The 24,028-nt window shown below is 39.8% G+C and overlaps 1 protein-coding gene across 1 annotated transcript in view; it reads right to left on the minus strand.

Annotated features, from left to right (window-relative positions):
• Positions 1–24,028, minus strand: part of TMEFF1 (transmembrane protein with EGF like and two follistatin like domains 1) — an 80,672-nt gene that overhangs the window by 1,472 nt on the left and 55,172 nt on the right. Inside the window, exons 8-9 of the mRNA XM_025888511.2 lie at positions 11,958–12,081; positions 3,534–3,692 (exon numbers count right to left, since the gene is read on the minus strand). Of these exons, the coding sequence (XP_025744296.1) occupies positions 3,534–3,692; positions 11,958–12,081 (283 nt within the window). The remainder of the gene's footprint in view (positions 1–3,533; positions 3,693–11,957; positions 12,082–24,028) is intronic.

Consider the following 24,028-nt stretch of genomic DNA (forward strand, 5'->3'; position numbering starts at 1 on the left):
GATCCTGGCCTGTGTGCTTTTCCTGAGCATCAGGACACCCCCAAACTGACAAGAACAGCTTGGATAAAGGAGTAATTAAGAAGAAGTGTGCATGCACAGGAATGAATACATAGGAAATGCTTAGTGATTTTAGACAATGACTCAAAAGAAGTTGTTCCACAGCCTGCTTGAGCAAACCACAGAACCCAATACAGAACTGTCACGCCGGGGATAAGGGATAGTCCTTGACTCTGCTCTCATTTTACCGTACCTGTTTCTCCATGGTGGTATAAATCTCATTGTGTTGTACCCGCTCTTGTGTCTGCCCACTAGAATGCAAACACACGAGTGCTGTGGTATGTAGTGTGGAACAAAGGCACTGGGATCAAATCTGGTAATTTTGAGCTCGGGCTCTGCTAAAACCTAGCTGTGCAACACCCTTTTCCCATATATGAAATATTAAAAATTGAACCAACCTCTAAGATCCCTGCCAGCAAGGAATTTATAATCTAATGGAAAGAAAGTCTTGCAACAAGGAGTGCTCCTAAAGTTCCATGTTTTTAATTCAGTTTCAAAAAGCACTGCTTTGCTTGACTTATTAAAAAGTTTTGATGGTAACACTTTCATTTCATATACTGTATTTCATAAATTTTATCTCACTAATCCTCACTAAAAACACTCTGAGGGAAACAGTGATAGAATCATCTCCATTTCATGGTTGAGAGGCCAAGCAAACCTCTTTAACCGTCACCAACTCACCATGACGTTGGAAGAGTTCCAACTCCCTGGGGCCATGGTTTTGTCATCTATAAAAAAAAGGGGTTTGGCTAGGGTAATGCTTGAGGTCCCTGCTATTCTATCATACTAAGAGTGTAAAAATATGAAAGAAAATTCCAAGCATAAAAGAAGAAAGTTTTACTCATGCAGTCTTGATACGTGAGTCAGTGGGAACATCCTTTTAAAGGGAGATTCCTCATATGGGACAGCCACCACAGGATAAGTGAACAGTTGTCCCATAATGGACTGTGTGGGAGAGGCACTCCTTAAAAATTCAGTGGAGCTAAGCCCAAGTACATAATTATAATATTCTAAATTCATGAAGCAAAACATTTGAGGGGAGAAAACAGTAAGAAGACAGACTGCAAGGAGAAATGTAGGATAAATTCAGCGAGATGGCCCTTCAGTCACAGAGACAGTGGGCAGTGAAGACAGTGTAACACGGTTGCAAAAACACTGTGATGTTCAAAGTGTCTGTGAAGGTAGCGAATGGATCTGGGATATCAGCTAGAAGGCACGCCCTTGAAAACTATCTGTCAGGTAATTTTAACTTAGTAGAATAGAATTAGAATTTAGAAGATTATAGCACACTGAGAACAGAAGCAAAGAGCAGGATAAAAGGCTGGATTAGGATTTGTAAAAGGGCTTAACTATCTCCCTGATCTTGAGTAAGGTGCTTCCCCCATCCAGGCCCTCAAGTTTCCTTACTTCTCTAGAACGGAAGGGGTTGACTCAAAGTTGCTTCCTGCTGACTCAACTCTCCTTTGATCTTCTTAAAGATGACACTATCACCGGGCCTCAAAAGCCTCCCTCATCTTTACCTTATTTCTTTCTCTCACCCTCCATATAATTCATTACTCCATTCCAGCTTTCCTCGAATAATGTCCTATATGGTTCCCCTGACCTCCAGTGAAATTCTGCAGATGACACTCAGATCAACGCTCTGAAAAAATGATTCATACCAAGTCGTTCCCCTGACTGTTCAAAAACCAAGTCTGAACCTTGCTCCCATGCAATGGTCATACCTGGCAAATATATTTCCTGAGATGACTCAACATGGACCCTCCTCTTGAAGGTTCAGTGTAAAGAGGAATGCTCTGGAAATAAGGCAGCACTGAATCCAAATCCAGGCACTTCCACTTACTAGTTGGATGACCACAGGCAAATTACTTAACTTCTAAGCCTATATTAAATGGCCCTACTATTACATGGGTTTCTTCTATTTGCCCTTTCTGTTGTCATTATTTTTTAATCATTACATCCCTATTTTAATCTACTGCCCAATTTTTTTTTAAAAGATTTTATTTATTTGACAGAGAGAGAGACACAGCGAGAGAGGGAACACAAGCAGGGGGAGTGGGAGAGGGAGAAGCAGGCTTCCTGCGGAGCAGGGAGCCCGATGTGGGGCTCGATCCCAGGACCCTGGGACCATGACCTGAGCCGAATGCAGACACTTAATGACTGAGCCACCCAGGTGCCCCATCTACTGCCCAATTTTATACTCAGTAGCCTTGCCTAAGGGCAGATCATCTGTTCTGTGGAATAAAGGGCACTGGCAGGGCACCTGGATGGCTCAGTTTGTTGGGTGTCTGCCTTCGGCTCAGGTCATGATCTCAGGGTCCTGGGATCAAGCCCCACATCAGGCTCCCTGCTCAGTGGGGAACCTGCTTCTCCCTCTCCTCCCCACTCCTGTTCTCTCTCACTATCTCTGTCTCTCTCTCTCTCAAATAAGTAAATTAAATCTTAAAAAAAAAAAGCTACCAATTTAAAATTAAATAAAGAAAAATAAAGTCCACTGACTTCAGCACCTAAATTTTATGAAAAGTACCTGTTACTCAGAGAACATTTTTTTTTTATCATTTCAGCTCCAGATGGCTGAGAGTATTGAAGGTCTGGCTTCTAGCCAGATCCTGGAGAGAAGAGTCATAAATCCCTTATGGCCTGCCAATATCTGTACTTGATATGCTCCGATCCTCTGCCCAGAATAATGCAGAAAGTGCAGAGATGATGTTGATGGGACTTCTGAACCAAATCTTAAAGGAGGTATGAAGAGCCATGCAAGAAAAAAGACATGACACTGGGAAGCAGAAAGACAATATGAACTGGATTTAGTTTGACTTTTCTTGGGCCCAGAATTGGAATTATATATTTCCACTCAGTTTGGAAAACACCCATTTTATGCTCACTGTAATCCAAGTATGTCTTTTCATCTGGAGTTTGGTTATGATAAATGCCAATTGTTTTAGTTATGATGGAGAATTTTAGAGATGACTTATGATTGTATTCCAGGAAATGAAGTAATGTTAAGACAACGATATAATAAGAAAAGCAGTTTTCTTTAATCTCTGGTTTCTTCCTTTCTTAGTATATTTACTATGGATAAAGTATATTCTTGGGGTATAAAACACCTTCCAGTTCCTCAGAGCTTTAAAAACCTCGGCATGGTCCTCCTGCTATTACCATCATCATCCCTGAGTGCAGTTCTAAGATCCTTAAATTCCTTTACGCTACTGAATATTCTCATGCTCCATCTGCATGCAGCCCAGCTATACCTGTAACCCTGAGAATGAGTTCTTGCCCATATTCTAAAGAAGCAAGATAAGGAGAGGTCAGACCCACATAGAAACCTTAGGCAACTGATCCTAGGACTTTTTTCCTAATAGACTGGAGAACTTAAAGCACCTATGATTTTGAGTGTGCTTCAAGGTTCTTCTTTAATTTAACAGCTATTTACCCACCTCTAATTTAAGTTTGGTATTTCTTAGGTCATTACCTACCTTGTTATGCACATGACAATCGCTACTATAATGGCAATCTGTACAGCTCCAATAATTGCTGCAATAAGAACATGAGTGAGCTTTTGCCTACTTGGCACAACATAGAGAATACTAAAGTCCGTCTTTTCACAATGCTGTCCAGTATAACCAGATTCACATCTGAAAGGGGAGGGGCGAGAAAGATTCCTATGAGAATTGCAAATTTCAATAATTCTAGGTTTTAAAATTAAAAACATAAGAATGATAAATTTATACTGAAAAACCATTGTCATTTACATATTTCCTTAAACTCTATTCAATACGTCTATTTCGCATAGTGCTTCTTTTATCTATCATTATAGGACATTAATTTTTAAGTTGCTGAATGGTCTTTATTACCTTTATTTTAAAAATAGGTACATACTAGTACATTCAGTGGCTAGAATATAGGTAACATCTATTCCCTCACTCTAAGACATAAACCAGTTATTTTCCATTTTCCACAATTATGAATGAGGTAGGGCAAACATTTGTTAAGTGTGCACATTTCTATATTTAGTGTTATTCCTTAGGCTAGGTACTTGGAAATGGGATGACTGAATAAATAGGTATAAACATTTACAGTTCTCTGAACATAGCACCAAATTATATTCAACACACTTTCAGTATACATAAATATAATCATTTAAGATGTGGGGAGGAGGGAGAATAATAAGTTATTAATGACAGAAACAGAGCCAAGCAGCCAAGTAGGTGCTAATCTTAGAAATTATCTGAATTCCAAGTAAAAGTAAATAAAAAGACAACAACATCAGCTGATAATAATAATTTGACAGGGGGAAACATTTAAGATATTTAACAGAAATTTCACATGTTTTAGCTGACAGAAGTGTAGGTATAAATTAGCCAGCCTTCAGTAAGAGCTGATTAATAAAACCTCTGAAGTGTAAGGATACTGTAGTTATTAACATCCCACACTTCATTTCAAAAAAAGATTTTTTAATAGAGCACACATAAAGAAACCCGGGAGTAGGGAAATAGGAAGCCAGGGGTGATGTGAGTCCACTAATCTCATCCCTGAGAGTCCTATACACCTGCCAGAAAGTTTCACATTGAGCTCTAAGTTTACTAGCAGACAAAACAAAACAAAAAAAAAGGAGTAAGGTAGATTTATAGATCATGGAATGGAATTGAGAGCCCAGCAATATACCCATATATCTATGGTCAACTGATTTTTAACAAGGGTGCTAAGACTATTCAATGAGAAAAAATAATCTCTTCAACAAAAACTACTGAGACAACTGGACATCCACATGTGAAAGAATGAAGCTGGATCTTTTCTTCACAGCATACACAAAAAATAATTCAAAATGCATCACAGTTCTAAATATAAGAGCGACAACTATAAAACTCTTAGGAAAACAAAAAAAGAAATAAATCCTCATGATCTGGATTAGGCAATGTCTTCTTAGATATGATACCAAAAGCACAAGCAACAACAACAAAAAAGCTAAACTGGATTAAATCAAAATTAAAATCTTTGTTTAAGGATGCTATCAAGAAAGTGAACAGATAACCAAAAGAACAGGAGAACATTTTTGCAAATTATTTATCTGATTAGAGACTTGTATCTAGAATACATTAAAAAACTATTACAAACTCATTAACAAAAAGAAAAAAATTACAAAATGGGCAAAAAATCTGAATAGATATTTTTCCAAACAAGATATACAAATGGCAAATAAGCCCATGAAAAGACAGCAACATCATTAGCCATCATGGAACTGCAAATCAAAGCACAATAAGATACCATTCCATACCCACTAGAATGGCCAGAAGCAGAAAGTCAGATAATATCTGTTGGAAAAGATACTGTAGGGAGTGAAAAATGGCCAAGTCACATTGAAAAATAGTCTGGCAGTCCTCAAAAGTTAAACCCAGAGTTACCATTTGGCCCAGCAATTCCATTCCTGGACACTTACCTAACTGAAAGCAATGCAAGTCTGCACAAACCTTGCAAACAATTATTCAGGGCAGCATTATTCATTAATAGCCAAAAAGTGGAAACAATCCAAATATTCAATTGGTAAGCAGATTATAAAATGCGGTATTATAAGGAACAAAGCACTGACACACACTACAACATGGGATAAACCTTGAAAACATGATGCTCCGTGAAAGAAGCCAGACACAGAAGACCACGTTCTACAAGTCCACTTAAATGAAATGTCCAGAACAGGCAGATCAATAGAGACAAAACAGATTAGTGATTGTCTAAGACTAAGGGGGATAGGGAGATTTGGGAATAATAGCTAAAGGACACAGAGTTTCTTCTGGGGGTGATGAAATGTTCTAAAATTGATTGTGGGGATTGCAAAACTGAAAAAAACACTAAATACTAAAACCCACTGGTTTAAAAAAAAAAAAGAAAAAGAAGAAGAGGGGCGCCTGGGTGGCTCAGTCAGTTAGGCATCTATCTGCTTTCAGTTCACGTCATAACCCTGAGATCCTGGGATGGAGCTCCGAGTCAGCTTCCCTACTCAGAAGGGAATCTGCTTCTCCCTCTCCCTCCGCCCCTCCCCCTGCTCACGCACACACTCTCTCTCTCATATAAATAAATAAAATCTTAAAAAAAAAGAATGAAGGGGCGCCTGGGTGGCTCAGTTGGTTGGGCGACTGCCTTCAGCTCAGGTCATGATCCTGGAGTCCCTGGATCGAGTCCCTCATCGGGCTCCCTGCTCGTCAGGGAGTCTGCTTCTCCCTCTGACCCTTCCCCTTCTCATGTGCTTTCTCTCTCATTCTCTCTCTCTCAAATCAATAAATAAAATCTTTTAAAAAAAATGAAAAAGAATTTAAAAAGTGGTAAAATCATTAACATAAAATACAATCTCCACAAAATAAAATCAAACCAGTTGTTCAAAAGAACCACAGTGACTATCATTATTAGATTCAACGGGATTTTATCTCATTGGTCCTGATTTAAAGAGGGCACTTCCTGATACAGAGAACATCAACCTCAATAATATAGCTGTAATAAATTCAACAATATAATGAAATCTTATAGGATTTTTTAAAATAATGCCTTTTGTGGTAGGCTAATGGTGAAAAGTCAAAACTCAATAAAATAAACAGTTCCATGGGGAGCTGTAACAGTGTCCTAGATATGCAGCTCTCTGACAGTTGAGCTTAATCCAAAGATTAAAATCAGAATATCAAAAAGAATGTATAGGCCATATATTATTCAGGCAATCCTCTTTGGATATTATATTCTGCAACAGAATTTTGGGTTATACTCTCCAAATATCTGAAGTAATAACTTCTAGGGTGTTACTACTTCTTCTATTATTGACTAAAGGCAGATCCAGGCATTTGGTCCTCTACACCCTCTACTCTTTCATCCCACACGCCGTCCATAATAATCTCATCCACCACCACGGCCTCATGTGCTGATTCATCCACTCATCTATTTACTGAGCATCTGACATGTGCCAAGTACTGTAGTAGATATTTGGGATACATCAGTGAGCAAAACAAATGAAGATCCCTGATCCAGTTAACCTCTAATTGGGGGAGGGAGGGTCAATAAACATGATAAGTAAATTAAATGGTATTCTTAGAGGCTGATATGTACTACACAAAGAGAAGAGAGTCCGTTAAGGGACATGATGAGTGTCAGTTATAGGCCAGGAAGGGAGGGTTGCAATTTTAAACAAGATGGTCAGGGTAGTCTTTGTTAAGAAGGTAATGTGTGAGTGGAGACGTGAAGGAGTTGAGGGAACCTGCCATGCGGACAACAGGAAGGAGAACACAGCGGAGAAAGGAAGAGTCTGTGCAAAGACCTTGAGGAGGGGGCATGAAGCATGGCGTGTCCAAGAATAGCAAGTGTGGCTCGCATGGAGTGGGCAAGTTGAAGGGAAGCAGGGGACCAAGACAGAGAGATGAAGGGGCCAAACTGTATAGGGCTTCTGCACTCGGTGACATGGAGGAGCCACTGAGAAGGTTTTAGCAGAGACATGACATGAACGGACTTTCATTTGAAAAGTCTCTGCCCAGGGCGCCTGGGTGGCTCAGTTGGTTAAGCGACTGCCTTCGGCTCAGGTCATGATCCTGGAGTCCCGGGATCGAGTCCCGCATCGGGCTCCCTGCTCGGCAGGGAGTCTGCTTCTCCCTCTGACCCTCTTCCCTCTCGTGCTCTCTATCTCTCATTCTCTCTCTCTCAAATAAATAAATAAAATCTTTAAAAAAAAAAAAAGAAAAGTCTCTGCCCAGTTGCTGTGTTGAATATGAACTGTAGGATACAATCGGGGAGGCTGTTCCAATAATGCCAGAGAGAAAAAATGGTGACCTGGACTAGGAATAGCAGTGGCAATCGTGAGAAGAACTCAAATTCTGGATATATTCTGAAATAGAGATAATAGGATTTCTCAACTGACTGGGTATGGAGTATGAGAGAGAGAAGTCAAAGATGTATCAGAGGTGTTTCATCTGAGCAAAGGAAAAGGTGGAGTTGGCATCAACAGAGATGAAGAAGGTTGCAGGTAGAGCAGGTTTAGGGGAGGGAAGGCAGATCAGATATCAGCTTAGGTCCTATTGAAATTGAGGAGTCAAGACATCCATGCAAAAATGTCAAAGAGGGAGAGTCTATGAGTCTATGAGTCTCAAGTTGAGGAGAGAGGTCTGGGATTTATGCAAATTAGGAGTCATCAGCATATGTCATGGCAAGCCTTGAGGCTGGGTGGCATCATGAAGGAAGAGGACCAGGACTAGACCCCAGTGCACTCCAACATGGAGAGGTCAGGGAGCAAAGGGGAACTAACCAAGAAGATGCAAAGGAATGGCCAGTGAGGCAGCAGAAAACAGAGAGAGAATGCAATACCTAGAGCCAAGTGAAGAAATGCTTATCACACAGGAGGGAGCAATCAACCATATCAAATGCTACTGGTTGTTGAAAAGCTTATTCGGGTGGATTCAAGAGAGATGGGAAGTGAGTACCTGGAGACAGAGCACAGGCAATTCTTTTGAGTTCTACAAAGAAAAGAAATGGGATCGTCGCTGGTAGGACAGTGAGGGTTTTTTTCCAAGAAAGAAGAAATGAAAATATACATTTTTTGAAAATATACATTTTAATTATATATACATATAAGAATATAAATAAATATAAATATATATAAATTATATATATATATAAAAGAATATACGAAACACAGAAAAGGGGGGGAGTATTTCTGGGAGGTGAGAGTAAAAAGTCTGTGGGAGTTCTCTTCATATTGCTTCAGTGTTCTGAGTGAACTTGGAAACAAGATGATCAGCTAAGGATGAGGGGGTACTGACAATCTGAAGAGAAGGGTGACAGTAGAAAGCTGGCATCTAGAACAGAAGGAGAATGAATGGACTGCAGTTCACAAGTCCAACTTGGCAGCTTGTAGGCCCCACTTTGAGTATAAACATCAGGGAGATGCGTTAACCTGGTGGTGTGCTTTTCAACAGCCACGTTCAGCCGGATGGGTAGGCAGTATAGCTGTATACGTATACAGCAGGTCGGAAGGCATGAATCAGGATTATAGTTTTGTCAAGTGAGTATGATAAAGCAAGAGAGGAACTACCATGACTAACCATGGAGTTTAAGCTGGATAAGGAGGGGATGAAGACATGCAAGGGGCGAGGGACGGGGAAAAGGTAATAAAATTGATAAACTGGAGGCCTAGAAGCATGGAAGCAAGGCTGGGTAGGAGCTATAAGGGATATGCTAGGGTAGAATGATTCCCAAACACAGGCCTTCAACCTGCATCTGTCTTATGAATTCTCAAACCGATACATATCCAGCAGCCTACTAGACTTCCATAAGTGGATCCCCCACAGGTATCTGAGACCAAGCATATTACGCTGAACATCATTTCCCCCCAAAGCTCCTCCCTCTTCCCATTCCCTTTCTCCACTCAATTCTGCCTTAGCCAGAAACCCAGGAGATGCTCTTGACTCTTCCTTCCCATGACCCGCCACCAGCTCCCACATACCCAACTGGTCACCAAAACTTGGGGTTGAATCACCCCATCTTCTCTCTGCAATTCATCTGCCGATCTCAGTGCCCCTATAACTCCTTTACTTAGTTCAGGTTCTCACTCCTTACTAACATTCAGTCTCCTGATCCATTTTCCACAAAACCACCAGAGTGGCTTTCAGATCTGATCACAACTTTCTTAACTTAAATCCTTAAGTGGCTTCTCACTACCTTTAAAACAAAGGGCAAGCTCCTGGGCTGGCATAAATCTTCCTGTGTAAGACCTGCGCCTCTTCTCATGATGTCGATTGCCCTCTTCAGGTTCAAGTTCCTTGTCTGAAGTCCCAAATCATCTCCTGTATATCTATCTATGTATGGCAGCATTTTTCATATTATATTTTAACTGCTTTATCATTAGTCTCTTCTACCAAATGGTAGGGTTTTTTTGGAAGCCAAGATCCCTGGATCCCTGTCATATTTGAATTTGAGACCCAAGGGCCAGGAAGAATTTGATACAAAGTAAGTAATAAATAAACAAACAAATTAATGGTGGGATAATGCTAGAAAATTCTAACCTAATAATAGGACTGTGGCTAACAGTTGTTCATCCCTGCCTGCTTACTGCTACCCAAACACATCCACCTACTAGTCGAAGTACATGTGATGTTATGGCCTGATTCTTGTAGACTTTGCAAATGCTTAGACAAAAAGATCTACTGCTTTTTAGGAGTTATAGTAGTGCAGAAAAGAGATTCTTTGGCATTTAAGAAACAACTCTGGTCTGGAGAAGAAGGAAAAGTTGATCATCATCACATGGCATTCAAAAAATAGTTACTGAGTAGCTACTGGGCTAGGTCCCACCCTAGGCACTGGGAAGACAGGGTTAGGAAGACAGAATCCCTAACTGAACAGCACTTAGAACCTACTAACGTCAACCACAATTTATCAAATACATACTGAGGACCAGCTATTGTGCTAAGCACTTTGCATATATTATCTCATTTAATTTTAGCAACAGTTTAAATTTAGCAACAATTTTAGGAGATAGGTACTATTATTATAATTTTAGAAATAAGAAAATGAGGCTTAAACATTTAAGTAACTTCTGAAGGGCACAGTCAATAACTGGCCAATCTGGTGTTCCTGCTTCCAAAGCCTTTAACCGCTAGACCATTCAATCCTTTTGCTGTCAATTACTGCAAAAGTAAATACTGCAAAGTGACCTGGTACCACTTCATCATCAGGACATTGTCCTCCTCACTTTTAGATATCTTGAAAGATGCCCTATCCTGAGAGAACAACACGATCTGAACTTCTATCAAGGTATGTATGCCACCATGGGACAAATATGAGGAATCCGTGGAATGATTTTAAAACTGGCCTGTTCCCCTTTGCACAGTTGCATTTTTTTAATGTTCGAGAAAGGGGAGGTGGGAGTAGAGCAACAGCTCCGTTAAAGTCCAGCGGCACTTTCAATCAAGAAAAAGCCAAAAGCTTAACAAAAAATTGTTTAGCCATTAACAGTTTATAGTATTTTTGTTTTGTTTTTTAAGCCGGAGGAGAGGAGGAAGAAGAAAAAGCAAGGAGAAGGGAGCTTGGGGTGGAGGGGCCAGGAGACCTGACTTCCAACGGCTTGCTTCAACTTTCTGGAGAGAAAGATCCACTGGCTTCTAGGTTGACAGAACAAAAGAAAAGTATAACATTTGTCCATGTTTTGATATTTTTACTAAGAAAGAGAAAAAAGAATTCTGCCAAACTGCAGAAGGCAGGAGTGAGCAGAATGATAGCAATCTCCCCTTGTCTATGGAAACATTACCCAGCTCATGAGACCAGCCTGAGGTAGAGGATGAGCTCCCAGCAGCAGCAAGAAGTGCCACCAACAAACAGACACAGAACAGCAAAAAGCATTATGAGCATCAGTCTGAGAGTCAGGAAATCTGAGATCTAGCTTTGCTGCTGCTGACCTTGAACAAGTCACATAACCTCTCTGGCATCAGACAGTTGAAGATTTACACCTTTCCCATTTCCACTTCTCTCCTCACACCTGGTTCCACATCCCCACTCCCTTATTTTTAGAAATCTATTTTAGTGTATGTTTTATTTGAGTTACATGTTCTCTGTTCTTAACACATTCTTTAGTCCCTAAATCACCTTGTGACAGATTGTCTAAAAACCAAAATAGTGCTGGAATATGGCATATTTTTATATGAAAAATGTGTTAAAAAATGTTAAGTCCATAATCTTAAAACCCTAATAGGACACCTGGTGTTGATTCTGCATATTATACTTATCAGTTTTTTTCCAAATGGTGCCACTAATTTATTTTTTGACTCAATTGCAAATAAATATTACTTTTTGATAATATTTAATCCGTATTTCATTGCTTTCTGTAGAGCAGTGACTGAAGGAAAAAATTCCTCACCTCTGACCTGGAGGTGTTGACCTACCTACAAGAAGCCTTCTGAGTTGAATAGATGAATTCACACTTCCCATGGATGCAGTAACCATTGAGGTTTTCAGGGCAAGGCATGTGGTTTCCAATATAAACATCTTCTCTTTGATCACTAGCATCTTAAAAGAACATAAACCATGTCAATAAGCAGTGAAAAGGAAACTAAAAAATAGGGACTTATTAAAGTCCCTATTTGCAGGGACAAATACATTTGCAGGGTAATTTGGAAAAGAAAATTATCAGATAGGGGCTGAATAACAACCAAGGTCTCATTATGACATAAACACAGCAAATAGACTGTTTAGATTGAAAGCATTTAAAAATAGTTGCAGGATATGACCACTCTGAGCTACTGTTGTTTACAAACAGTCTGTCCCCAGAAAACATAAACATCCTAGCTAAAGAAATAAATGCTACCTCTACAAGAAAGCTCATCTCTATGACCAAGAGATGGTATATTACAGCACTGGCCTTTGGAGACTTAATCTAATCATTCACCTGGGGACTATGAAATCGAAGCCAATAAAGAGTGGAATAGCAGAGAGGAAGTTATGCGACTGAAATTTTAGGGTGAAAGGTTTATTTTTGGAATGAAAACTAGTAAGCATATTGATTTTTTCTTCCAAATGAAAATAGTTTTGCTATTTTTCAAATCTGGTTTTTCTTAGTTTATGTTATTGAAAAAAAAATTCAAATGATATAGAGAACAAATAAACAAAATTTTAAATCACCTGAAACCCCTCTATCCAAAGAGAACCATTGTAAAAATGTTGATAAACATCTGTTTAGACTTAGGTACATTGATTTGAACTGAACTGAGTTGAATAAAGAAAATGGGAATATGGTAATTTCAGTGTCAGAAATGGGAAGGAAAGGGTGCCTGGGTGGATCAGTTGGTTGAGCGTCGGACTCTTGATCTTGGCTCAGGTCATGATCTCAGGGTCGTGAGAATGAGCCCCATGTGAGTCTCTGGGCTGGGGATGGAGCCTGCTTGGGATTTTCCCTCCCCCTCCTCTTTCTCTCGGGAAGGAGAGGGAAGGGAAGGGAAGGGAAGGAAAGGGAAGGGAAGGGAAGGGAATCAGGAAAGAAAGATGGCAGGATCAGGAAAGATGCTGGCATGAGGACCCAGTCTTTAAAATCAACTTCACAGGGGCGCCTGGGTGGCTCAGTCGTTAAGCGTCTGTCTTTGGCTCAGGTCTGATCCCAGGATCCTGGGATCGAGCTCCGCATCGGGCTCCCTGCTCCACGGGAAGCCTGCTTCTCCCTCTTCCACTCCCCCTGCTTGTGTTCCCTCTCTTGCTGTCTCTCTCTCTGTGTCATATAAATAAATAAAATCTTTAAAAATAAATAAATAAAATCAATTTCATCATCCATTCTCTCTATCCCTCTCTTTCTCCCCAGCCCCCTCTGTCTCTCTGTCTCTTTCATGTACTTGCATAAACATATACTCATTCACATAACCTCATGTTCTGCAATGGATTTTTAAACTTTTTTTTCAGGCATATACATTAACACATTCATCCTCTATGGACTCAAGAGTCCCCAGTGTTTATAGGCCTGTCCTTGTGTAGGAAAAATTCCCAGGTTTCCTGTCGTTTCTCACAGTCCTACCTTAAATTCTGTGCATTATTAGCTGTGTGACCTTGAACGTACCACCCTAAGACTGAGATTTCATAACTGTAACCTATATTTAATATAACAGAACCTATACTTCATGTGGTTTTGAGAATTACAGGGAGATCGGGCCATCCCTAATAAGACCAAACTGATGTCATTTTACCTCAAAATTTATGTATTTACATTGTACTAATTTAGGGCTATAAGGAAAACTGAACCAGAAGTCAAGAAATTCAACATGTAAATTCTCAATTTTAAGGTATCTGCTATTTTGTGACCTTGGTCAAATCACAGCATCTCTCTAAGGCAGCTGAGTAAGATCAGCATTGTCTGACATAATACAAGACACATGTAATTTATTTTCTAGTAGCCATATTTTTTAAAACTAAAAAGAGGGCACCTGGATGGCTCAGTTGGTTAAGCGACTGCCTTTGGCTCAGGTCATGATCCTGGAGTCCCTGGATCGAGTCCCGCATCAGGCTCCCTGCTCGGTAGGGAGTCTGCTTCTCCCTCTGACCCTCCCCCCCTCATGTGCTCTCTCTCTCTCATTCTCTCTCTCTCAAATAAATAAATAAAAATCTTTAAAAAAATAAAAAATAAAACTAAAAAGAAATGGGTAAATTGATTTTAATCACATATTTAATCTAATATCAAATAAGGATCATTTCAACATATAATCAATATAAAAAATTGTGATTTTTTTTTTTTTTACACATTGTCTTAAATAAGTCCTTAAAATCTGGTGAGTACTTAACACTCACAGCACATCTCAATTCCAACTAGCCATGTTTCAAGTACTCAATATCTACCATGTAAGACCACACAGTATAGATGACCATTTATCATTTATTGATTACCTTCCATATGCCAGGCACTCTGCTAGGTGATGGGGACAGAAAAATATCCTGTCCTCAAAGGACTCATAAGGTCTCCTCCAGTTCTCAAACTATAATTCTGCCATAGCAGAAGAAATCAAACCCTCCCTTCAGGGCTGCTATCATCCCGAGCACCCACTTCTCCACTACAATACTCATGATACTGTTTTAGAACTATTTGGGTTTTTAAACTCAGTTGGTACCATGAGACTGTGAGCTCCTTAAGAATCTAGATGTTTTTATTATTAATTTCTGTGTGACTCCTAACACTTAGAACATAGTACTTTTCTTGTTATGGTTTCAAATTAAAAGTACTATTCTACATTTGCAATCAACCCATAAGTGACTTGAGGAATGCAACTGTCTCCCAAAGCACTCATCATCCTGCAACTTCTCAGAACATGATATTTTCATGGTGTATTACAACACAAAGTACATAATAATGGGACTACAGAGACTGAGGTTATGTACCAACCTATAATAATAAGATCTTATAATGCGTGTAATAATGGTACTGTATAGGTCTATAGAGGCTGTGGTAATGTACTAATCTACTATAAGAAAGTCCTAGAAACAGAAGGAGATTTCAAAAATGATGATGCAGAACTGAAAGCTATCAGAATTCAGCTACATCACAGCAATAAGAGAAAGTTAACTAAATCAAGAACAGGGTTTTGAGAAATTAGTAAACAAAGTATAGCACCAGTAGCATTTACTGAATGAATTAATGAAAGAATGTGGTATCAGGTTCTAGACAAAGCAAAGCCATCTAAAAACATGGACATGTGTGAGCCTGGATAGCTCAGTTGGTAAAAACATGGACAAGTCCAGTAAGAGTTTGAAGTCTGCGGTTGTCAAAAGAGTTCAAATTTAGCATTCTGCTCAATGCCGGCTCTATTCATTCCATTATTCTTACATACTATTTCTGTGCACAACCATATGCTCAGCTAAGCTACAGAAGATATAAAGAAAAAGTATACATGGTCCCTGCCCTTAAGAAGCTTATAATCAATTCAGGGAATCAACACATACACACACAAAAAGCTGAATAACACAACAGAAGGGGTCCCACATGATAGTTAACAATTAAATGCCAAAAGAAGGTTTTACAATACAGGCTGCTATGGGAAGTTCAAGTTTAAAGGTGAACTCATTATAGGTGATATTACTCAGGGAGGGATTCACAGAAAGAACAGGACTTAAGTTAGGTCTCAAAGCATATACAGATTTCTTTAGATAGAAGAGTGGAAACCAAAAGGAAGGTATAATGCACACAGCATTCTCAACAAGAAGAAACAGATAAACCTTAGCAAGAGCTGTATATCCAAACCGGGGAACAGTGTAAGTCAAAATTGGAAAAATAAGCTGAAATCAGATTATAGAAAAATATGAACTCCAGGTGAGAAATGTTTTCTTACAGATTTATTTATTTGAGTAGGGGGAGGAGAAGGAGAGAATCTCAAGCAGACTCCCCACTGAATGCAGAGCCAGATACAGAGCTTAATCTCACAACCCTGAGATCATGACCTGAGCCAAACCAAGAGTCAGATGCTCAACCACCTGAGCCACACAAGCACCCCAAGACATGTTTTCTTAATCATATGGATAAGGAAGACACTGAAGGCCTCCCAGCTGGAGAGTAACACAATGAAAGCCATGTTTTACATAACAGAGAGTGGTTGCCAAGAGCTGGTGGTTGGGGGAATGGGGAGTAACTGCTGATAGGTGTGAGGTTTCTTTCTGGAGTAATGAAAATGGCCTAAAATTTGATTCTGATATGATGCTTGTACAATCCTAAATATACTTTAAAAATAAAATTAAATTGAGGGCGCCTGGCTGGCCCAGGTCAGTAAAGGATGCAACTCTTGGTCTCTGGGCCGCGTTAGGTGTAGAGATCACTTTAAAAATATTTTTTTTATTTTTTTTTAAAGATTTTATTTATTTATTGGACAGAGAGAGAGAGCGAGACAACAAAAGCAGGAGGAACGGCAGAGAGAGAGAGAGAGAGAAGCAGACTCCCTGCTGAGCAGGAAGCCCGATGTGGAACTCAATCCCAGGACCAGATCATGACCTGAACAGCGAGCCCTGCGTCTGGCTCACTGCTCAGCAGGGAGCCTGCTTCTCCTGCTCCAGCTCCCCCCCCCCCCCCGCTTGTGTTCTCTCTCTTGCTGTCTGTCAAATAAAAATCAAGAAATCATTTTTAAAAAATTGAATTGCAAACTTTAAGCAGGTGAACCTAGTGGTGTGTAAATTGTATCTCAAAAAGCTGTTAAAAAATTTAATTGGATAACAGCATGCAAGATAAAGAGACCAGGGAACTAGGAAGACCAGGTGACCAATTAGGAAGTTACTTGTGGCAATGAAAAGCTAAGCTAGAGCTTAGCAATAGGAATAAATATTAGAGATAGAGAAAAAATAAATACAGCTTGAAGATGCTTCAGAATGAGCTCTCAGAAACTCAGAGCTAGAAGGGCCTTTGAGGGCCATCTGGTCTGATGAAGGAATCCCTTTAGTTGCAACCCCGAAATCCTGTTTCTACTTTACCACTTCCAGAAGGTGAAGAACTCAACACAATTAATTCCAATATTATCAAATGTTCCTTATGTTGAATGAAATCTCTCTTTAACTATTGATTTCCCCACATCTGCTTGCCCCCTAACCCCCCACCCAACAATTTTTTTTCTTAAGGTCAAACTTCCCCAGTCCCATTCTTTAGATAGTTTGCAACAACCATCTTTACAAGTAGTGCCCAGCACTAGCCCCTTCGATGTACTTTAGGCATTTAGCAGAACAGAACTATCCTTTGAATATGGTTTTAATACAGAATTACGCAAAATGACTCTCCTCCAAAGAAAATATGCATGAATTCAAAGAAAGTATGGTCAATAAACACATGAAAGATGCTTAACATCACTAATCATTAGGCAAATGCAAATCAAAAGTCTAAGACAGCACCCCACACCCATTAGGATGACTACTATCCAAAAAAAAAAAAAAAAAACCAGAAAATAGTTAAGTGTTGGCAAGCATGCAAAGAAATTGGAACCTTGTGCACTGCTGATAAGAATATATGATAGGGGCGCCTGGGTGGCTCAGTTGGCTGAGCGTCTGCCTTCAGTTCAGGTCATGATCCTAGGGTCCTGGGATCGAGCCCCACATCGGGCTCCCTGCTCTGTGGGAAGCCTGCTTCCCCCTCTCCCTCTGCTACTCCCCAGGGAGCCTGCTTCTCCCTCTCCCTCTGCTGCTCTCTCTCTTTCTCTCTCTGGGTCAAATAAATAAATAAAATATTAAAAAAAAAGAATATATGATATAGCCAATGTGGAAAACAAAATGGTGGTTCCTCAAAAAATGAAAAACATAATGACCATATAATCCAACAATTCCATTTCTGGGGACATATGCAAAAGAACTGAAAGCAGGGTCTCAAAGACATAGCTATATACTCATCTTCACAGCAACAACATTCATAATAGCTAAAACATGGAAGCCAACACAACTGTCCATCAATGAAAGAATGGATAAACAAAATGAAGTACATACATGCAATGGAATGTTATTCAGCCTCAAAAAGGAAATTCTGACTTATGCTATGATACAGATTAATCTTGAGGGCATTATGTTCACTGAAATAAGCCAGTCACAAAAAGCCAAACACTATAGTATTCCACTTATATGAGGTACTTAGAGTAGCCAAAATTAGAGAAACAAAAAGAATGACAGTTGCCAGGGCTGAGAGGAACAGTAAGTGGGAAGCTACTGTTTATTGGGTATAGTTCCAGTTTTACAAGATGAAAGAGCTCTAGGGGTCCCTGGGTGGCTCAGTCGGTTAAGCATCTGACTCTTTTCTGCTCAGGTTGTGATCTCAGGGTCGTGGAATTGAGCCCCACACGGGGCTCCACACTCAGCGGGGAGTCTGCTTGAAGATTCTCTTTCTCCCTCTGCCTCTACTCCTCCCATGTGCACACAACTCTCTCTCTCTCTCTCTCTCTCTCTCTCTCGTGAATGAATGAATCTTTAAAGAAAAAAGATGAAAGAGCTCTAGAAATGGATGGTCGTGGTGGTTGCACAACATCATGAATGTATTTACTACTACTGAGCTGTGTACTTAAAAATGATTAAAATGGTTAAATTTTGTTATTTACATTTCACCAAAATAAAAAAAAATTTGGAAAAAATGACTCTAAATATGAGCCTAATGACAGGATATTCATAGACCAAATGCAGTAAGCTGAGTTCAAATTTAAACCTTTAGTCATCTGAAAGTATTTACTAAGCACCTATTATGTTCCAGGTACTACATATGAATATATGAAACTAGAGCTTAAGATTAAGCTCTAAATTAAGGCTAGAGAACAAATGTTCACCAAGGTGACAGCTGAGAGTACATTAAAGTTCTAAAGGAAATTAAGTAAAGAAAGCAAGTAAAGGGGCAGAAGAGAATTCTGGAATAGTTGTGGTACAAGAAAAAGAGCACCAGGGCTTAGAGGCAGAAAAGCTTGAATTCTAGTCCTTGTTCTGCCATTCTACATGAGCCACAAATTCAGTTTCAGCTTCTTCATCTGCAAAATGAGGATAACATGGTTGTAATGAAGATCAAATAATAACACAAATATGTGAAAGCAGCTGACACACAGAAGGGTACATGAGTAATAATGACTGAATGGATGAATCCTACTGATGTCACTCATGAACCACATTAAACATGATGTAGATATAGGTAGACTCACCAATGGTGAGACCTTTGACCACCAACAATGAAAATAGAAACCAGAAGTATCAACAATCACCACAGTAACATGGACAAAAATCCAGTGATACAGCATTTCATAATCAGAGTAATCCTAGGCAGTAGATATGAGCGTCCCCACTATATAGATATGATCACTGAGGCTCAGAGATAGCTGGCCACACAGCCTTCAAGCGTAGACTAAGTCTGATTCCACAGAGCAAGCCCTGAACCATCACCCTATTATCTCACCAAACTACCCTGGGAGATGTGTAGGGAATGGACAAAAGCAGAATGTCCAGGCACCTGCTCTCTGGGCCAAGTAAATTAGATTAACTTCAAAAAGGAAATGTAAAAAGGCTTTAAAGATGTCATGAAGCACAGTTTCAGAAACCACAGCAGTGATGGAGCCTCGCACAGCAAGAACTGGGCACAGAATGGTCTTCTCCAAACAATGCCCTCAGGCAAGTGGTGACAGGCTCCGTGAACAACAGCTGCAGTTGCTCATCTCTGAACAATGTCTGTGTGTGTGAGATATAAAAAGTGTACTTGGTCACCCAGTGGCTCCTTCCACCCACAGAGGCATTCAGAAACAAACCTACCACCAGCGGCAGGGTTTTCAAATACAAAGGAGAGTACGGTTCTAAGGGATGATGTTATGAGAAAGGCCAGCACCAGATGGCCTATCTGCGAAGGCATGTTCCATTGGTGGCGGTCCTGGTCCATCAACACACAACCCAAATAAAGCATAAGGAGTTGCTATTAACAACCAAGACATGCACCTGGTAGGTCATTTGCTGAGGCCTCAAAAACCACATCAATAATGCATCAGTAAATCTCTGGCTCATTTCTACAAATTCCTACAGTTAAAAAAATTCAATATATTCTTTCTTGTTTCCCCTATACTACCCTGGCACCCCAAGCTTCGTCACTAACATATCCCCCCATACAAGGTTCCCCTAACCCCAGTCTCCTCAGACCCCAAAGAATTACCTATGTAGGTATAAAAGCCTACCTTCCCTCCAACACCTCCCATTCTCTCATTCCTAAATCCCATTTTCCATACAAACCCTAACTCTTCCCTTCCTAGCCTTTCCACACTGCCCAGTGAAACACATTTTCTGATGTGAATAAACTTATCCACCTCCTCAGCCATTCCCTTAAGAAGTACTCCTTTCATTTCCCTGATAGACCAAGACCACATTACTCCCTACATCCCTTTCCCTTCCACCTTCCCCTGCTGTGCTTCCCACCTGTCACCCAAAGATCAGTATTCCACTCTCCTCTCCCAACGACTTTCATTTCTTAGGGGTCTGTGCCATCTGCCCATACGGCCTTCTAAAAGTCCTTATCATGACTCTCTACCATGCTCCACAGCACACACTCTCAGACTTCCTGCAAGATTTTAGCAACTGGCTCAGTCTTACCGCTCAATGACAGGACTTTATCAAGACCACTTTAAAAAGGGCATATCGAAAGAGCTGTGTTAAAATATAGAAACGAGGGGCGCCTGGGTGGCTCAGATGGTTAAGCGTCTGCCTTTGGCTCAGGTCATGACCCCAGGGTTCTGGGATCAAGTCCCATATCCAGCTCCTGGCTCAGCGGGGAGCCTGCTTTGCCCTCTCCCTCTATCTCGCCCCCTGCTCATGCTCGCTCTCTGTGTCTCGAATGAATAAATAAAATCTTAAAATATATATATATATAAAAATGAGAAATTTATATATATTATATATATATAAATATATATATATATATTCCCAAGAAATGGGAATAATAATACCAATATCTCAGTATCTCTGGTATCCTTGGTCAGCAGGAGGAGAGACTATTGAGAAGATGAGGCCAAAGATGGGGTGAGGGTTGGGGTGAAGCGAAGCTCAGCAATGAAGCAAGAGTGTCTTGGAAATAAAAAAGGTATTACAGTTAGGGGCGCCTGGGTGGCTCAGTTGTTAAGCGTCTGCCTTCGGCTCAGGTCATGATCCCAGGGTCCTGGGATCGAGCCCTGCATCGGGCTCCCTGCTCCGCGGGGAGCCTGCTTCTTCCTCTCCCACTCCCCCTGCTTGTGTTCCCTCTCTTGCTGTGTCTCTCTCTGCCAAATAAATAAATAAAATCTTTAAAAAAAAAAAGTATTATGGTTAGATTTTTAGACTATATGAAAATATCGTTTGGATAAAAGCGGCCACGTTGAAATGTCACATGCCACAAAGGAACTTTGTGGCAGATGGAGATGTTAGAGACTGCGATAAAATGTAGTATACATGGGGTGTATCATTTTTCAAAACTGACACCTTAACATTCGTGTATCTCACTGAATGTAAACTAGACCTCAAAAAACCACCTGTAAAATAAGAATAATGATAATCAAGTGGGTATAGGTATACAGACAAAATAAGAATGACAGAATACTGAAAACTGCTGAAGGTGGGTATTGGATAAATGAGGGTTAATTATACTATTCTGTTTATATAAGTGTGAAATTTTCTATAATCAAGTTTTTTAAATGTCACGTACCCATCTCCCACATACCTCATGTTCAACCATCATACCCTGCATGGCTTCAACATCTACAACACAGCTTCCAACACTGTAATTTCAATATTTACCACATGTTTCCCAACAGCCCAAAAAAGCACTAAATCAGCCACCGTGCTGGACATTCAAATGTTCCATTCCATGAGCACTACTCTCCAAGAGCTCAACTTTAAGAAATTTTCCCTACTGAGCACTATCTTCCAATTTGTCCAGCTTCTTGCTGGTGCTGTGTTCTTGCTTTTCACTTTGTAGCTTCCACCCCTAGATGCCTGCCTACCTACCTAGTCTTCGTTGTGTACTGGGGACACAAATATGTACTAAAGGCGTCCTACAAATGCTTGTGAGGACAAAAAATAGAAGCAAATGGGGGGGGGGATACAAAATAGTTACCTTTTGACCTCTATTCCTTACTAGAACATTTCTTAACTCTTTCACGACTTGGATTTCATATTTATAACTCTAGGAAAAACTCCTTGGTCCAAGATTACCAATGATTCTCTTGTCTTCAGATTCAATGCTCGCTCTCTGATACTTTTATGCGACCTCTCCCTTTTGGCTTCTGTGCCACTGCAGTCTTCTTGGTTTTTTCTGGAACATTTTCTGCTTCATCCTAAGCCTCCTCTCCTTTGTAATACCTGTACGGTCTAACAGAAATTTGTGCAACTCTCAGTATGTTCTATGTCTGTGCTGCCCAATATAGTAGTAACTGGCCACATGTGGCTATTTAAATTTAAACTAACTGAAATGAAATTAAAGGTTTTGTTTCTCAATCAGGCTAGCCCTATCTCAAGTGTGCAAGAATCTAAACAATGCAGCTCTATAATCTCTTACTCATTCTCAGGACTTCAGTTATCTATCACCTCCAAAGACTGACTTGCAAATTTATGCTAAATAAAGTCATCTGGAGAGTTCCACAAGCAACTCAAATTCCAAAATTAATCACCTCCACCATCAACTTCTCCCTTACCTTACCACAAACACATTTCCCCTCCCAACATCCTTAGTTCTTTCAGTAGGATCCAACACCCAAGTCATCTGAACTCTCTATCCCTCTGATCTAAGCCAGAGTCTATATTCCCTTTGAGTCTACCTAACTGATCTCCCTGCCTCCAGTCCAATATATATAATAATAAGCACATTGTTCCTGCCAGGTACCATTCATTCAACTGGTTAACTTTGCAGCCTTTTCTTTTTCAAAGATATTAATGATTCTCCACTGCCTACAAATAGAGTTTAAATTTCCTAGGACAACATAGCATTCAAGACACCTCTTCCATTAAGTTCCTCAGATCCTCACTATCTTCCACCACATAGTAATCCCCTTTTCTGAATTCCCATTGCACTTTTAACCACATTTATAAAATAGCCAACTTCTACTTTGTTAGAAGGTTATATTCATTTCTTATTATATCAAAGGCTCTTTAAAGATGGATGTCATGTATTTGATATCTTTCTATCCACCGACAGTGTCTGATAAAACGACCAGTATAAAGTAGGCACATAATAAATTAGATCTACTGATTATGATAATTTCATTTGAGTTATAGACCAATTCTTATGTGTAAAGAATTTTCAGTATCTCAAAAGTGGCCTAGGCACTAAATTATCCCTCTAATTTTATCAAAGGCAGACAAGTACTTGGGGCACACACAATTCCCCAAGTTACCTTAAGTATGAGTCTCAACCTACTGAAAAACAGCCTTCATATTATGGTCATGTACTAACAGTATACAGAATAAAACTGGGGCTAATCTCTTATGTCTCCTAAGGGAATACAGGAGATTTTCTATTTTAAAAACAGCACTTGTATCAACATAGGAAACTGATATTTCAGGAGCTCATGGGATATAAATGATTCAGGTGTGACAGGATTCCAGTGAGAGAAACAACAAATTATTCAATGATAATGACGGTTATCATTTATTAAGCACTTATGAGTATGTCAGATATACTGTTCTAAGCACTTGACATGTATTATTTAATTTTTTTAAAGATTAATTATTTATTTGGGGGGGCATAAGCATGCAAGTAGGGGCAGGCACAAAGGGAGAGTGAGAGAATCTTCAAGCAGACTCCCCACTGAACACGGAGGCCAACTCAGGGCTCGATCTCACAACTGAGATCATGACCTAAGCCTAAACCAAGAGTCGGACACTTAACCAACTGAGCCACCCAGGTACCCCTGTATTATTTAATTTTTATAAAACTATGAGATAGGTACTATTATTATTCTCATTTATGTATTTTTTAGAAATTAGGCATAAAAGGTAGATCACACTTCTAAAAACAATTCTTCATTAGTATAACTTAACAAAT

The sequence above is a fragment of the Callorhinus ursinus genome, unplaced genomic scaffold, assembly GCF_003265705.2.
Source record: "Callorhinus ursinus isolate GAN/ISIS: 27379988/994484 unplaced genomic scaffold, GSC_fseal_2.0 scaffold24, whole genome shotgun sequence".
NCBI classification, from domain to species: Eukaryota; Metazoa; Chordata; class Mammalia; order Carnivora; family Otariidae; genus Callorhinus; species Callorhinus ursinus.